The 18,146-nt window shown below is 39.6% G+C and overlaps 1 protein-coding gene across 1 annotated transcript; it reads right to left on the bottom strand.

The window, feature by feature from the left end:
* Positions 1–1,022: 1,022 nt before the first annotated feature.
* Positions 1,023–17,580, bottom strand: RAB18 (RAB18, member RAS oncogene family). The gene is made up of 7 exons (XM_082317074.1): positions 17,435–17,580; positions 14,654–14,709; positions 8,788–8,849; positions 6,731–6,803; positions 4,819–4,937; positions 4,672–4,738; positions 1,023–3,172 (listed from the first exon to the last, which is right to left on the bottom strand). The coding sequence occupies exons 1-7, from the start codon at positions 17,500–17,502 to the stop codon at positions 2,994–2,996; spliced, it is 624 nt and encodes a 207-aa protein (XP_082173200.1). The 5' UTR covers positions 17,503–17,580; the 3' UTR covers positions 1,023–2,993.
* Positions 17,581–18,146: the final 566 nt, after the last annotated feature.

The raw sequence follows: 18,146 nt of genomic DNA, 5'->3' as shown, positions 1-18,146 counted from the left end.
TATTCTCAAGTGCAAGCTCAAGAAGATGCAACTGCTCTGTCATATTCTTCCAGGCCAGTGTAAAGACTACAGAAAACCTCTGCCAGCCACAAGTACTTAACTGCTAGTCAATACTTTTAATATTGACTACAGAGTAAATGAACTGGAAACAACTTCAGTTTTAACTGTCTTTCATGATCATGTAAGATTTTGCAGTTATCTCATTCTGGGTTAGTATTTTCTTATAAAACTACCTGCCATGGAAATGGACACATTCTCATTAACTGATGAAGAGCAAACAATAGCTATCTCCATTATCCCTCAGCTACCTACAGCGGTAGACTGAAGGATCTCTTGTGCATGCTTCTCCGACTGCAAGACTCAATATTCCACAAAGACATAGGCTTAAATCAGTATTAAGTAGAAGTTATGATACAGCTTGCAATAGTTTCAGATATGCCTGCATTACAGCTACAACAGTGAAAGTGCACTTGGAGATAACGGTGATACAATTCTAACCAGCAAAGAGAAAAAAAAAAAAAAAACCACAACAACTTTGAAAGTATGGGAACAGTCTATTTTGAAAGATGGTAGCTTTGCCCTGCCCCCCCCCCCCCCCCCCAAAAAAAAAAAAAAAAAAAAAGAGAGAGAAGAGAAAGGATTGGGAGGGGAATGTAGTAACAGTAACTGATGCTAAATTTGCTCTAACAAATACTGGAAGCACAGGAACCCACCCCTCCAGTACATAGTTTCTTGACAGAGCAATGAAGAAAGGTAGTGAGACTCTAGGAAAAGCCATTCCTCAGGGACATAACCAAACATGCTTAAAAGATGAAGAAGACAGAACAGCTAGTTGCAAGTCAATTAGAAAACATCTGCTTAAGAAAAAAACAAAACAAAATAAAAAAAACCCCAAAAAACACCAAACAGCTGTCTAACTGCTCTCAGTCTTACTAAATATGCTGTTTCAGAGTACTCCTCTCCCCAGAAAAATTTTGCAGGCAAAGAGGGAGCAAATGACTTGATTCTTTTGCAGAACAATACTCACTATTCAGAGTCCCCTGCAGTTCCTCCCTGTGACAAGAGCTGTCAGATCTGGCAAAGGCAGAAAGAAAGATAAATCTGGGCCCCGTGATAAAAGGGCCTTTCCTGAGAAACTGAAAAATAAGTCTCTTCTCAACACAGAGATGCACCCAGACTAGGGGGAAAATAGGCATGGAAACGAATTACAGGCATCTGCCAGCATTATGACACTTGCCCAATATTACTGAAGTAATACTAAAATAATTGTTATTCAGAGTTTTAATGCTCCTACAAGTTTCCTCTAGTGCTAGCCTAGAAAACCCAGAAATCCTTTGATCTGAATGCTAACAAACAAGATTTGCTCAGCCCACATATTCTGCATGAAACAGTAACACAAATCTAACATTTTAATACAATATGTATGTATATTTAATATTAATTACATTTACATATTTAAATTATCCTACTACATTAACAATACTATAGATACAATATTTGGTAGAAACTAGCATAGCTAAGTCTTCAAATTTTGGTATTGTTTTCTAGCAAGTGTAAAACAGAATAGAAAACAAAGTTTCCATGTGAAGAATAAAGTGTATTTTAACAGAAGTAGCCAAGACCTGCTGCAAAATACAGATCATGTATGCTGACATTTACACAAAACCTTGCAGTAATAAAAGGTAGTCATCACTATATTTACAAGAAACTGCCCAATAGTTCAGTTACTGATTGCACTATAGTGATTATTCAAAAAAAACCAAACCCACAACAACACAGAATCCTTGTCTTGTCCTTCAGAAATCAGAAATAATTTGTCTGTAAGAAGTGACCTTGTTTAAACTGTACGTGCTAGAAAATATACAACTCTACAATAGGAAGAGGTTAGAAAAGTTCAATACTGTGGAAAAAAAAATTTATTAGTCTATACAAGTCTTCTGAAACAAACCATTGGCTTTGATACAGTAAATTCAAGTGAATACTCATTGCAATAGTATTTTTCCATACAGAGATCAAGAAGCCTTATAGCTTCTCATTTAGTGTCTGTGACAGGAAGTTGTATTTCTGAACAAGTAGCCGCACAAAGCAGACATGTGATAAGAGATCTTCACAGCCACAGTGAGCTACAGTTTGAGATAAAGTTATATTACAAACATTTAGGAAAATTAGGCATCTGTACTGAAGTGTGGCAAATTGCTTCACAATGAAAGAACAAAGATGTCATTCAGACCCCTTGCCAAAAATGAAGACTTTCTACAGCAAGTCTAGAGCAGACCGCATCATAAAAACCTAGAGTGCAAGAGTACCACAAATTTAGTATATAAATATCACAGGATTAAAACTCCAGTTAAGCCATCAACTGAAGTGATAATTAAAAATAAAAATGGGTGTCTCCCAGCTTTGCAAAGGAAGCTTTCAAAGCATCTCTTCAAGAAAGTGCTGATACCAACGAGGGCCTGTACCAATTTTTATCTTAGACAGCTCTGCTGAAAGACAAAAATTTAGCAGATTTGTCTAAGAATTGTATAATCTTGCCTTTTTCTATACCATAAAAAAGCATTTACTAGAAGAAATGAAATGTAACATTTATAGCTCACACTGTTTTCAAGATCTGTGCACACTATATAGTTCTATCATTTCAAGAGTATTTAAAAATAAGACAGAGAGCAGACAATGCAGTAATGTGTTTGTTAGATGGATGTGTTTAGAGCAGTTACATGATGAATGTATACAGTCATAAAAGTTGTAGTGCATTTGTTCTTGCACATTATTTATGCTACTTATAAAAACCCGAAGATTGCAAATTGGGCATGCTTACCATAACATTTTCAAACTGGGAAAGCTGCAGAACATTTTTCCTACAAGTGTTCACTGCCATGATACAAAACAAGTATGTGCAAACTGCAAGGTCCCTAAAAATAGCATTTAATGAATTTATGTACAGAAAGATGTCACTATCTGTTTAAATATGCAAAGAATAAGCTTCCCAAAGTTTATAACATAGAACAATATCCACCACATCCTCCTCCTCCTCCATATCCTTCTTCCTTGTTTGATAGCTTTACACCTCTGTTTTGGCTCTCACTCTCCCACAGTCCAGGAGTCTGAATGATTTTTTCAACAAGTTCTTCAAAAGCACACTGTACGCCATCACATGTTTTTGCACTTGCCTCTGGAGAAGAGATGCAAAAAGTTGAGTGTTAGCATAGCTTCCAGTAACTTGTTTAGTATTTCCTTCAGTTAAGTCTCAACCTACAACCTACACTCACAACTTCTACAATATATTCTATAATAACATAACAGTGCCAAAATTAGCAGATTTCTGTCACCCCATAAGGCAGCACCTCAAAAGACTCTTTAATAGAAGAGCTTCCAAGTTGAATGTCAATAGAATATATGGAGACAGCTATAGCTTAGCTTTCTTTTTCTTTGGAAAGCACTTCAGTAAGAAGAAAGGAGGGTTCTCCTAACTTCAGATGTTTGGTAAACCTGGCTGCTGTTCTGTATTTCAGTTCTGTATATTAGTCAGAACCACCATACCATAAGAAGCAAGGATCCATACTGTAGGATTCTAGGTCAGCCTCCATGATACAACTCATCTGATAAAAAGCAGTAAGGGACCTCATTTCTTCTGCAGTTAACAGAATTCTAGGCAATTTCACTCAGAAGCCTTACTTGGCTAAGCCCAAGAAATTTGCTCACAGCATGTGAGAGCAACAGATAGCATCTGAAACCATTCAGTCCCACTAGGGCTTGCCCTGTTCTTCTACACAGCCATGCAGATTCTTAGCATATTTAGCATGCAGATATATATATTTAGCTATAGTTCAATTTTCATGTTTCTTTTCATCTTCCATGCACTTAGCAGCTTGTGCCTTAACTCTGAACTTTTATTTCCACATCTGACACCGTAGCTAAAGAGAAACACAGCAAGGTACTAGACAAAGGTATGTCATTAGCCAGAGACGGGAACGTAAGTCTAAGTACAGGAAATGTCAATGAACTGCTTTGCTCCTGGAGTCATCCTATGAAGTAATCCCTGCTGATCCTTAAATGAAACATGTAATAAACTTATGCATAAAGAATCACTTCACCACCCACTTTAATTTATCATTACAAGGCTTTGCCTACAAGACCCATCTCATTTTGCAGCAAGATGAGACCAACATATTTGCTCCACTCATGATTATGTCATTACTCAATCCCACCCACCATTTATAAGTTAATTATATTCCTACCTATTTTTACATCCCAGTTCTAATACAGATTTCTGTCAAGTACGAGGTCGTTTGCTATACTGAAAGCTGGCCACCATTACCAGTTTTCCCTCTTTCATTTTGCTTCTGTTATTAATTTAGCAAGTAGGCTGGGAAAGGAAATCAGACAAAACCACAAACCTAAAACAAGTTTTGTCAGACTACAGTAGTGCCTGTATTCCACCCTTAATCTTTATGCATTTCAGCATACTCATCCACAGTTAGAACAGATAATCTGGACATATTTAGGGACAACTTTAAAAAAGATGGGAATACCTATTATCTTTGTACCTACCGCAGCTGAGAAATATCATTAACTGGATTGTACGTAAAAAGACTATCAGTCCTACAGAAGCAGTACTTTTCATTATGTAACAAAAAACAAGTAAGATCTCTGCAAATATCTACAACATACCTATGAACAACATGGAATGTTTTCTTGCAAATTTGAGACCTTCATTTCTGTCAACTTCACGGTTTTCCTATAAGAAGACAGAGCATTAATATGCACGATTAACAAAATACACCAACAGATTACTTACTGCAGTTGAATTCAGTTTACCTTATCAATCTTGTTTCCAACTAGCATTTTCACTATGTCATTCCTTGTGCAGTATGTTTCCAGTTCATTTAACCAGTTATCCAGCTTGACAAAAGTATCTCTTCTCGTGACATCATAAACTGAAAGATATTACCAATATAATTTCCACAATATTTTTCCAAGAAATACAGCTTACGTTACAATAGGAGCAAAAATTATGGCTTTTTGAATTAGAAAACTGAAGGAGGACCAAGGATTCCAATTTACTTACTACAGCAAGACAACAATTGTGAAAGAAGTTGAATAGCCACCAGTTCAAATCATTGATGATACTAATGTAGAGTAACTCTAAGATGCAGTCATCAACTGTTCTCAGACTAATTTATGTTGAGACATCCTAGCTTACAGGCTAGACACTATCATTGTCCAAAGAATTCTACACTTGCAGACCCCTGACGTAGGATACTTACTAACATCACTACACAAACTGAGTTAATTAGTGATAGTTAAGATTTGTATAACACTTCTGCTATGCTACTGATTTAACTAAAAAAGTAAACTGATCACCAAATCCTCAGAAATACCAGTGAACTACTGAATTTTCAGCATTTTAGTGTTTCAAGCTATTTAGCATTTGTGTGGGATATAAGTAATATAATAAGCCATGTGAGGAGCAAAAAGGGCAGACAAAAAGCAGACCTTGATAAACCTGAAATCCACTACCCAGCAACTATCTAATAGCTACCATTTCAAGTTATGAAAGCATTTTTTCCTTCATTCTCACATCCCATGTGCAGACAGGCATAAACAGTTGGTTTCAATCAAATCTATAGCTTGGCTTGCATGAACAACCTTATTTTTAGGAAGTTCTTTAACAAAGAAATAGTCAAGAGAAGATTATTAATTAAAACAAGAGAGCAAATCTCAACAGCAGAACTTTCTAGCTCCCAAACAGTGTTTGCTTACTTTTATCGCTTTCAACAGTAAGTGGCAGGTTCAGTGCCAGCAACTAAGTGACTTGACAAGACATGCCTTCACAGCACCTTCCTATACCAGGAAGATAATGCAACTCAGGCTTGGGAAACAGTACATACAAAACAAAACCTACCAGGAAGTCTCATGACCGAGGTTATTCCAAGTTAAACGATTTAACTGGACACAGTAACTTACCAAGAATCTCTCAAGTCAGACACAACTTGAAAAAAAAAAATAAACTTACTTCCCTGCTCTTATTTTAGTTAGCTCCTCAATTCTAGCAGTGAAGCAGAACTTCAGAGCTCAGTGCCTAGTTAACAGGTTTCCATATATGAAAGAAGCAAAAGTGACTTCACTGTGAAGCTGCAATTATGGGGTTTGGCCTAGGTTTCTCCCACACAGAGTGATGCTTTTTATGCTCCCAGCTAGTCTTTTCTATGTGATTCTGACTGCGTAACATCCCATCAGTATGGAGATACAAACAGCAAAAAATCCCAGCCAGACTCCACAGTGTTTATATTAATTTCATTAAGAAAAAGGAACAGGGAAAAGAAAAAGAGAAAGCTGTATACATGCTGATACAGAAAGAATACACTGAGGAGAAGAGGAAAAAATTTTTTTTTTTACTCTGGGCTTAGTAAGCACAGGCAAAAACCAAAAGAAATCAATAAAAGGCAAACTCCTGGCAGAAGAGGGACAGCTCCAAGCTAAAAGCTACTGCTATTTGAAGGGATAATCTCACATGAAAAATCAGTGGTTCTCAGGCCAGTGAGATTGTCTACATGAGAAAGAGGTCAGACATCAAATTCAAGGTCTTTTAATGTACAAGTTGTTCAACACAGATATAATGATTTTTAATATCAATTAGATATTATAGAAAGGTTATATGAGTTTGTATAACTCCAATGCATAAGAAAACCACAAACTTATTCAAAATAGCATGCAAAGCTATACTTACCTAGGATAACACCTTGTGCACCTCTGTAGTAACTGGGTGTTAATGTTCTGAACCGCTCCTGACCTGCAGTATCCTAAAAAGCCATTCAGAAAGTTCCATTATTCAGAATTTGAGCAGAATCTAGTTTAGCTCTTGGGTATTCTGCTTCTAATAAACATACAAAATAAGATTCAAAGTATATTCAACTACCAGATTAACAGAGTTTATACCCTCCCCTGCTGTTTTACTGCACATTAACTTTGAGATTTTATGTAGTCTGTCTTGGGAAACATCTTTAAACTGTTAGGTGTAGTAAACAACTAGACTATGTAGCAATAAGATAGCCATTTACACGGAAGCATTTGTTCTGCAGCTAGTATGGCAGCAACCAGCAAGACAGAAGCATAGCTGCAGTACTAAGATTTTGTAACAAGCATCAAAACCCATGGCAACAAAACTAGTTCCCTCACTTCAATCACCTTAGTCCAATTAAATTTGATTCAGTGCCAGGGTAAATGCATTTAACATGCTATGACAGAGCAGAAGCAGAAGTAAGTCAGACATTTTTCTGTTTTTAAGTAAAGTAGAATTTACATCCTCAAATATAAAGTGTCAACAGCTCTGCAAAAAAACAAATATTAGAATGCTATTTTCTTATCAGAGGTTAAGTTATAGCTCACACTCATTGTGGACTTCATGCACAGAAGATTTAAATAACTTCATCCAAGTTACCCCAGGTTAGAAGCAACACATGAAACACTATGGATTCAAAATGGTTCCCTGCCAAAGAACCTGAATAACTGAACTGGACTTCCAACATTCTACAAGTCACTCAGGCAATCCCACACATCTCAAACTGGTTTTATGTCATGATGCACATTTACAAGCTTTTCTTTTCCACTTTACCTCAGAATTATTCCTTCATATTCACCAATATGCAAGAAGATAAACCCTAAGTTAGTCCTATGTAATATTTTCCATCCTATGATCACTCATCATTCTGCTATTAGTCTGGTTTTTCTCCTATATGTCTATTTGTCTGTCAAGTTGTTGCAGTTATTTTCCTTGTCAAACCCATTTATTTTAGTGATGATTACTATTATCACACTGAGACATAAGTCCTGTTTGTTAGTTGAGATATTAAACACCCTCAAAGCAGCACAAGTATTGCAATGTATATTTCACATTCCACTACTACTTCCCAAGGAAGTAAAGGTCAGGTATCTTGATTATATGAGAAACAAGGTTTTATTCTTGCTTGCTACAAGAAGTCACAACTGGGTCTGAATATTCAAAAGATGCTTCAAGTCACACAAGTGCGGAGGCTGGTTTGCAGAATGGAGAATGTTTAAAAAAAAGCTTGGACTTTTTCTTTCTTCACTTGCCATGAATTTAGAATTCTACTTTTAGCTAGAGTAGATGTTGAACACTAAGGCTAAGACTACAAACACTGCCTCTCCCTCTTTCAGCTACATCTGCTACAAATAACACCGACTTCAAGCCTATAAAAGTCTTTGTATGAGGGCTATGAAGTTTTTAGGCTAAAAACTGTTTTGAGAGGTAACATTTAAGCATAATTGAACATGCAACAGTAATTCTTAGCCTATTAATACACTACTAAATTTTGCCTAAAACATTTAGGTTTAGAAGTGCACCCTTTTAAAACCTGTCAAGTACAGCCAAGAATGATATATACAGGGAAGTCTCAAATTAGTGAGGGCTAACTTTTTAGAAATTAAACAATGAATTACTCATTAAAAAAAAAATCCAGGAACAGCCACATTCACAGTTTTAAAGTGCAACTGATTTAGTACCATTTTATTCCTCTTTTTCCTCTACTCCTATCCCAACCAGACCTGGAATCACTGCTGCAGAAGCAGCTCATAGGCAACACAATTGCCCCATTAGCCAGCTGCCCCACAGCTCATTCCATCTTCTGAATGGTTCAGTATTAGCCTCCCACTCCTCCAAATTGCCTCCATATTAAATAGAAAAGGATTCTGTACAAACTGTACATTATACAAGCTATCACTATTCCTAAAGGAAAGCAATACATTAAGAACTTAGGAGAGACTTACCCATATTGCCAGTTTAGCTTTGTTTCCATCAACTGAAATAGTTTTCACCTTGAAGTCCACACCTAGAGGAGGAAAAATATTTTAGTTCTTCAAACATACTACAGCTATTTTGAAAGAGAAAAGAGAAAAAAAATCAGAAAACAAGTTGTGAGGAGCAGTAAGTTTCATTACCTATTTGTGAACCTTGCTCAAAACTCAAGGTTTTGTTGCTGAAAGGCTTTTGCAAAAGCCTAAGGGCCTTTTAAGCCATTGACTCACAATATTTTACAGAAGGCAAATACTACATTTCCTGTATTAAAGCACATATTCCAGGACAAATATTCAAGTTTATAATTCAAATGGATTACCTTTCTATTCATTACTCATACATGTGTTCTCCTGGAGTACGTCTGTGGTCTTGAGGAACAACATACTTTCAAAATAAAGAAGGAAGCTGCATTCAGGTAGCTATTTGCTCTGTTTCCCTATCAAACAATCTGACCAAGTCCCATCAAGCTGATCATGCAGAGGTAAACCGATATAGACAGAGACTCATCTACTACATGATCACTATCCTGTGAGAAATAATGTTAGATGACAGTAATTCCTCTAAAACATGCTAAATACGCTTCGGATGATTTGAGCATGCAGTATCTCTCTTACACAGACTCCAGCAATATCAGGGACTCACCAATACTGTGTTCAGTGACCAAGAAAAAAAAACAGACAACATGGTAACAGTATGCTGTTGATAACAGTCATCTACCTCAACATCTGACAATCCCCCCCCCCCCCTTTTTTTTTTAAATACACAGGAACTAGCAGCCTATCACTTGCCCAAGGACAAACTTCACAAAACTCAAGCCAAGAAGGACAAGATGTTAATGACTGTGCCAATTTAAAGGATATAGCAACACACATCAGACTGAGAGGCTGGGTACAATTATGATCTATTTTGCTGTAATGTAATCCTTAGGTTACCAATAGCAAGTAACTGGAAGTACGTTTGAATTATTTTGGAGTGACTCACACTCCCCACGAGGCAGCAGCCCTGAAATGAAGTAGTTGTGTGGAAAGCTGGTACCTTTATACGAACAACTTTCAAATGTAACAGCAAACATTTTGCACTTTGAGTTAAAACAGTAGTCATCACACTTGCTATAAGAATAAGAATTTCTGTTTTAACTATTCTAACGCAAAATGTTTAAGTACAGCCTCATGATAAGTGTGCTGCCATGCAGACTACAAACAAGTGCAAACAGCTGCCAAAATATGTTCCGCTTACAAAGTCACAGAGGGTATATAAGATGCTTAAGAAACTGCACACTGCAAACAGATTTATGACTTCACTGCAATTGAGGTTTAAAAGAGCTTTGTTTAAAAAAAAAATACACACAATTTTTATTCCACTGTTTCACAGCTTCAGCTCACTAGTGATCCCTGAAGTGTCAAGTGATTTTCAGACTACATTCTGCACTGGAAGAAGCCCATACTCTTTATTTCAAGAAAAATTTTGCCAAAGTACATTAACTTTTGCAGTAACTGAACAGAATTCTGTTTTTTCAGGGATTAAGACTCTTAGTCCTAACTTAGCAGTAATATAATACTCCACACCATGCGCAAGGATGGTACATTATTCTAGAGTTCTGTTCAGAGAAAACAGTCACTATTAACTTTGTTTTAAAGTTCTTGGAACTTTACCTCGTTCATAGAAGACTGCTATGCTAGCAAATTGACTCAAATTGATCCTAAAGAACATCCTGTCCTGCCAATTTTTCAGCACTCAGCAGTAACTTCTAGACTAACAGAATCTCTTCTTCCACTCTAATTGCATATTTCTTTCCCTAAACTGTAAAAATCACCATTGCTCAGCCAGGATGTCCAACAGCTCACAGCGCATTCTTTTATCCATTAGTCTGACATCAAAAACTGTAACTGTAGATATTATAAGTTTATCTGATACTTAACAAATCAGAAGTATGTCATAGTAGTTTCAAGAAGGAAAACTTTTTTTGCTTAAGACAAACATATTAGGTGTATTTTGAAGTCACCGTATCCTTCTCCCATTCAGTAAACAGCATCAGTATCTTGTACCTGCACGGTTCTGCAATTTTCATTTAATAGAAAGTGCATATACACCTTTACGTTAGCCTTGCTGCTGGCTTAAAATCAAAAGATAATGCTTTAAATTCTTCATGAGCAATGCACGTAAATTAAGAAACTAAAATAGTGAATAAACCCCATGTGTTAGACTGATTATCGAAGAGCAGAAGCATGAAAATGAACTAATAGCACACCAAAATATATCCTTTAAAGTGATCAAGAAATGGCAAATTCATTCTAGTAAACTAAGAAGCTCAACACATACAAAAAGCCAGTTAACAAAAAGAAATCTTCTAAATACCTAGGTTTTTGATTATCAACCTGCCATAAAAGAAGACAAGTAGAAAAAACACAGGGCTCAAGAAAATCTTGTTAAATTGAACAAACTGGATACTTATGTTCCCTAAATACTTCAGTGAAATACAGACATGTTTGTGTGACAGGTGTCAGTTCTGAGCTTGCAAGAGTGATGTTTCTACCCTTGACAACAGAAAGCTGACAGTGCTTTCCACCATGCCTTGGAAGGCAGCCAGGAACAAGACAGCACTACTAGACTGTACTCCTGTGTGTTGACACCTACTGTCTCAGCACTACGCACTAAGATACTATGGACTTACAGTCTGCAAGGAACAGCTCTGTCACCTTCATGCTGCTCTTGCACTTAGGCCAGTATGCCACGCTGTATTTACAGGAAGTGCAAAATCAGCTAGGATCTATTATTTGTGTTGTAATTAACTGACAAGTTGGACAGCTTAGAGTTGGAGGACTCCAAGTGCAAGTAAAGCTAAAAAGTTAAGAAAGATCAGATCTGTGCAATACATCACTTATGAAACAGGGATTGCACTGAACACTTATCTAGAATCTCTCATACAAAAGGCAAGCAAGTAAAGACTAGCATGAGCAGTAAGGACAACAGAAAATATAGGGGTATATACAGTCTGAGGAGATTCACGTGATGAAGCCCAGTGAACAAGCTAGCCTCAACAAAATGCAAGGACAGGCAATCTGCTAGGTTGAATAAAACACAGTTAATCCAACTGAAGCTACTGAAGTCAAACTATTTGCCCAAGGGAGCTTATTCTTCTGAGAATACCACAGGATTTTTTACAAAATTCTGAAGGAAAAAAAAAAAACAAAACCAAAAACAAACCACAAAACAATAGTTTAGGGTTTCATTTAAATTGCACCCAGTAGGTTTGTGCAAGCTACAAAGATCAGGTACATCTCAACAGGGGCAGGGGACCAGCCATCCTGCAGCCAAGGCTTTCCCCAGCGTTGTGGTTTTGTGTGCAGTTGTTGCTTGTTTTGGGTTTTTTTAAACATATAGCATGTTATCTCTTCACTTTCTAATCCAAATAAAAAATATAGTCACTTTAACCAGTTCAGCAGTCAGTATGCAGATGTCATTGAAAGATGACATTATTTGTAGTCAATCCATTCATTTTGGAAAAGCACCATACTCTGCAGTCTCAACAGGAAAGCCTTAAAATTATTTAAAAACCTCTTCCATCCCCAAACTCAAAACGAAATAGTGTTTAATCAGCACAAAAAGAAATCCAGGTCAAGATTCACAACGTGTTTTGGCATTTCACCATCTTGCAAGTACCTGAATTTGGCATCTAGGATCTGCCTTCATGCAGCAGGAAACAGTTGTCTGTAAGAACTCACTCCAAGTACTTTATCTGTATGAACAACAAATCCTGCCCTGAATTTAAAGCTGACATGTTGCTTCTTAGCAATACATTTACCAGAAAAATGGCAATGCCACAGCCTAGTAATTTAAAAAAAAGGAAACAAATAAGAACAACACAGATTCTGTTCCCCTTCCAGTTAAGTGGAAAAAAAAAATTAAAAGCAAAGAATCTGCTATCCCACGTGAGTGCTCCACACACCATGCTATAGGACTTTCACAGTTGGGGTCACAGTAGCTCTACTGCACAATACTACTACAAACATCAGCTAGAGGGGCCTAACAGCTAGGGTGATCTAGGCCAGCATTTCCTCAGTCTCTAGAAACTTCCTTTTCCTACCAAATGACCATGTTCATTCCATATTAGTAAGTTTATATTATCTCAGAACTCAAACTCTATTTGAAGTAATGCTCACATTGAGTACTTTCCCTCCTTTTCCACATGAGAAACAGAGTAGGGTAGCCCTGCCAGTAGATCCTACTACTGGCAGGGTAGGATCTGCCAGTAGTAAACCTTGAGTTGTTGCTATTTAACAGCCAACAATAGCTACCACACATGCTGTTGTCCATTTGACAAATCCAGAAGAGGAAGAATTACTTCAGGAAATAATTCCTTTGTTTCTCAAATAGTGCACTGATGTCAGTTTTTGACATTGGTAAGGAATATTACGTATGAACAGCAGAATAAAAACACCCTCACAATTAAAAACAAAAAAGAAACCCAATAAAGATGCCCATACTGAGACCGAACTAGTCTATTGGTATCCAAAACATCATGAAAGCTGAAATAGCTATTCTGCACTGACCTGGCCCACATGTTGACATACCAAGAAAGTAATGTGATTTGAAGTCTATACAGTGCCAAAACTATTTAAATTAGAATACAAGATGGCCATCTTCACCACCTGGTCTGTTCCATTCCTGTTTCCTTCCACCCTATCCTCCCTCATGAACTGAAGTAGGGCTACTGGCACCAGTTCATTTTTCACGAGCAATGAAACAAACAAAAATAGGCCTTGCTCCGCCCCTCAGCTGCTCAGTGCTTTACATGAAACTGTACTCCTGTATCTTATTAACATTAATGAAAAATAGATCAATTTATTGACTTCTTAACCAATTAGACAGAGCTGGCTTTGTTTACCAACAGCTGAACTCAAAGAAAAAATTTGATACAAGTCCTTAGCCAGAACTTTTCCTACAGAGAAAGTAAAAAATGCAATTGAAATGCATTGTGTGGAAAAGTCACCTTGATTTTCCATTACTTCAGTTATTAATTGGGCATACAGCTGCATCACATTCTTAGAAGTTTCATTTTGCTTCCTTTGACAACCATCTACATAGTATATCCTGCATTCTGGGTCACGCTCCTCCAGCACAACTGTTGGTAGGTACCATACCAACATGGCAATGACACATCACTGCTTTTTTCCCAGCAGCTCTAGATTCTTGGCTCTCTTCCATTTTTCTCAAGAGTCTAGCTGCCAAGGAACCGATTACTAGGTAGGAGAGAAAAAGCCACATTGTAATTTTCTCCCTATAGAGGAAAAGCAGAAGCCACACTCTAGGATTGTCATGAGTTGCAAGGGCTAACATCCCCTACTAAAGAGGGTCTTAAGTCTTCTTAAGATAGCTATCAAGTATCATATTACATAGAACACAAGTTCTGGACAGCAATATTACTATTTAAACCACTTGATAGCTATCTTGCACAGACAAATCAGTGGGAAACATAATAGTAGCTCTTACATTTCCATTTTAGCCTGAAATGCTAGCAAACAGTGAACTGCAGGTTGTTCCACTAGCACTTTTCACTGCCAATACCTATGATTTCCATCTTCATGGTGAAGGGTGACATTTATGTCTGTTTTCCTAGCCAAGGATATATTTTTGCATAAAGGGAACAACTGTGGACCAGGACAGTCAGTGCTCTACACCAATGAGCACTGCATGCTAAAACTGTGTCAACATCATTCTTTCCTTACAGAGAAGCAGACATGTCTTAACTTCAGTACTGGTTAGGCAAGTCTGAACAAACTACAATTTTGTACCGAAGTTGGTATAGATTTTTCTAAGGTAGCATCAGCACATACTTACCAATTGTTGCTGCAAGTTCCGGGTCAAATGTATCATCTGTGAACCGCAGCAGAAGGCTGATAGGGAAGGAAGAAAAATAAGAGTTACTATTATTGCAGCATAACCATAGCTTGCCAGAAGCCTATAAATTACAAGTCTGAAAGTAACAGCAAGATCATGTAGCTAAATAAAAACACATCTCATTTTTCCATAATTTCTCTCCTACAAAAAAAAAAGGGAACACGAAAATACACAGTAGACATGCTCTGCTAGAAGAGCTCAGTCCTCTTCTCTGCATCTATTACTAAGTATGTCTCTTTGAAAACAAAGTACCACACAAGTTGTCAAATCAGTTGCCTAAACAGTCACATGGCCTGCTTCTCAAAGTGTTTTGCTTCTATCTTATTCTATTTTTGTTCTCCCAGAATTAAGTACAAAAGATTTTGTTTCATATTGCCTCACACAGTATTTCTGTAAGCTTGAGAAGAAAATTCCAAGTCAGCTTTTCATCCTGGAAATAACTCCTTGAACTGGGCACACAGTGGAACAGTAAGGACTATACCCATCAGAAATAAAGACGCAGAAGTTTAAGAGTAGAATTAGCTCACCATTGTTTTACAATTTTGTATCCTTTTGCATACAAGGACTTTCACACACACAACATTTCCCCCTATCCTTTGCTATCAATGTAAGAACAGCTACAACTCAGATTTACCAGCACATCACACTATTGTAGTAGGTTTCCTCGAAAAAATGCCCAGAATGCCACTGTACTTGTGCCAAATGTAAATATTTTAGCAAGAGACAAAGATTCTCAGCATACAGTTTTTAAAATCACCACTCTTATGCATCTGTGGCAAGTGTATATTACCATGTGGCAGACAGCTGTTTGCGATGACTTGACAGCTTCTATTCATTTCCAGGCTAGAGAAACAAAACAAAGCCCTATTTATTTTTTGGTGTCCTCCTCCCCCGTTTTTTCCCCCCTCTCTTCTCTTCTTGCATGCGAATTTAGCAGCCAAGTCCTTTTTAGCATTTGGACACAGTCCTGCATTGACAGAAAAGTGTCTACTGAAATCCTTTAGTTCAATAAGGCTGGGTGACAACTCCAAAGTTAACCACAGACCAACCTTTTTTTCCTTACTCCAGAACCCCAAAACCAAATGGTAGCTTTATTTACCAAAGAATAATTAAAATAAAATAAAAAAAAATAGTGTACAGGTTTTTACTGTACCTTCAGACAGTTGTATCAGGATGCTACTTAAGAGTAGCATTAACATTTAATTACATTTTTAACATTTTTAACTACTTAACATTTTTAGCTACAACCAAAACTAGTTTCACTCAAAACAGACAAAATACGGAACCCTCATACTGCCTCTAGAATAAAAACATCAGCTTACAAGTCTTGAGTGCTAAGCCGAGCCAACTTCTACATTCCCCACCTTTCTTCCATATGCAGATATCCTCTTCTACAAAGTACAACGCACTCACAGGGACCAGGCTTAAGATAGTATTTGGTTCAGAAGTCAGGACTCCAACCACTTACTACACCATGCTAATACAAGTTTAACATCTGACCTTTCCTAGTCAAGTAATAGGTAAGTGACACAAATTCAGGAATAGGTCAATATTAAGTTCCTGTATCTGAACAACTGTAGTGTTATCGTTTCATAGCAATTTTATTTCCTCTACATAATGTCTCTCAACAACTTTTCTCATGTGAAGAAATAAGCATATAAGTAGGTGTACAAAAACATTGTGCATGCTATCTGTCTCAGAAAAAATTCTTCCATATGGCCACATATGAAAGAGATGACGTCAACTAAAAGAAATTTGCTCTGATCATGTCTTGTCACCAGAAGCCTACTGTGCTAGATTATCAATTCAGTAGCTAACTCAAAGGAGTGACTGACAGATTTTTAACAAATAAGCATTTTTCTCCAATTAGCAACTTAGATGTTATTTAGGGTCATAGTAGAAGACTGCACAGATTACTGCCATAAAAACATCAAATCTAACATGATTAGTGTGGCACATCCCCAGATGACCTCCTGCATTTGTATCCTACTTCCTTTATTAAGATAAACTAACTTTATTAAGATAAACTAACAAACAGTAACAAAAAAATTTAAAGAAAAAAATACTAAAAACCAAAAAAGGTGATTTAGACAAAAGCCATGAAAAGGGCAGGGGGTGGGGCGGGGGGGGGAATCAACCTCAAAGTAGTTGAGAAAGAGTATAATTAGTCAGCAGAAGAGTCAGGTGGTAGAACTACTTCACTGCCCAGCTTGTGTCCCCCCCACCTACACCCAGCGCTGGATGACTTGTGACTCTACATGTACATACTACGGACCAGATTAACCCCAAAGCGCTGTGGAGGTGTAAAAGCGCACCCCTCTTCACACGACACAAGGCTGCACAGGACGCAGAGAGGCCCAGATCCCCCTGGCCAGGCCGGCAGAGCTCTGCTTCGTCTCGGTTTCCAACTGGGTCAGGCAGACACCCGCTCTCCCCGCCCCGCCGCGGGGCCGGCGGCTGAGGGAGGGCTGCGGGAGGGGCAGGCAGCCCCGAGAGGGGGCAGCCCCGAGCGGGGGCAGCCCCTCGCCTGCAGGAGGGCTGGCCGAGAAGGGGCGAGGAAGCCCCCCCCCGCGGGGCCTAGCCCTCCTCAGAGCAGGCCGCGCCCAGGCCGCTGAGGCAGAGGTGGGGTTGTCCAACGCGGCGCCGCGGGGGACTAGGCCGGGCCCCACCGGCGCCCCGCGCCGTGGCAGGAGCGGCTGTGGGAGGCGGGCGCCCCCTCACCTGGACTTGCCGACGCCGCTCTCGCCGATGATGAGGATCTTCAGGGTAGTCAGCACGTCCTCGTCCATCCCGTCAGCGCGCCCGGCCCGGCCCGACCCGACCCCGACCGACGCTCCCTGCGCAGGCTGCGGCCGCCCCGCCTGCGCCTGCGCCTGCGCGCCCCGCCGGCCCCGTCCGCTCGCCCCCTCGCCGCCTGCCCCGCGCATGCGCCTGGGGCGCCGCAGGTGCGCCCGCGGCGGGGGGAGGGGCACCGCCCCGCCCCTGCGCCTGGCGCATGCGCGGATGGGGGGGGCGCGGAGCCGCCCGCTGTTTGTGTGCGGCGGGGCGGGGCGGGGTCCGTGGGCGCGTGCGCGGCGGGGCGCGGGGCCGGGAGGGGCGCGGGCGGGGCGGGGCGGGCGCCGCGTGGCTGCCCGCCGCCGCCCTCAGGGCCCAGCCCCGCTGCCGGCCGCCGCCCGCTGCGGGAGCGTCTGTGGGGAGGCTGCCCCTGGGGCCTCGGTGGGCGCCAGGAGTCGGGATCGGCGGAGAAAAGGAGCCGGATAAAGCGGCAGAGGGGAAGGAGAAGGCCTGAGCCGCACAGTGGTAGCTAGCCAGCTGCCTGTGCTGAAGCAGGGCAAGCGGCCGCCTCTCGAGGCGAAGAACAGCTAGTCAGGAGCCCGCTGCCCGAGAAATGGGCTCGTTTGGTCACAGACCCCACTGCAGTGTAGGGCAGTTG

The sequence above is a fragment of the Platalea leucorodia genome (genome assembly GCF_965183815.1).
Source record: "Platalea leucorodia genome assembly, chromosome: 1".
Classification (NCBI taxonomy): Eukaryota; Metazoa; Chordata; class Aves; order Pelecaniformes; family Threskiornithidae; genus Platalea; species Platalea leucorodia.
Note: the sequence above shows the minus strand (reverse complement) of the source record. Positions and strands in the feature narration are given on the sequence as shown.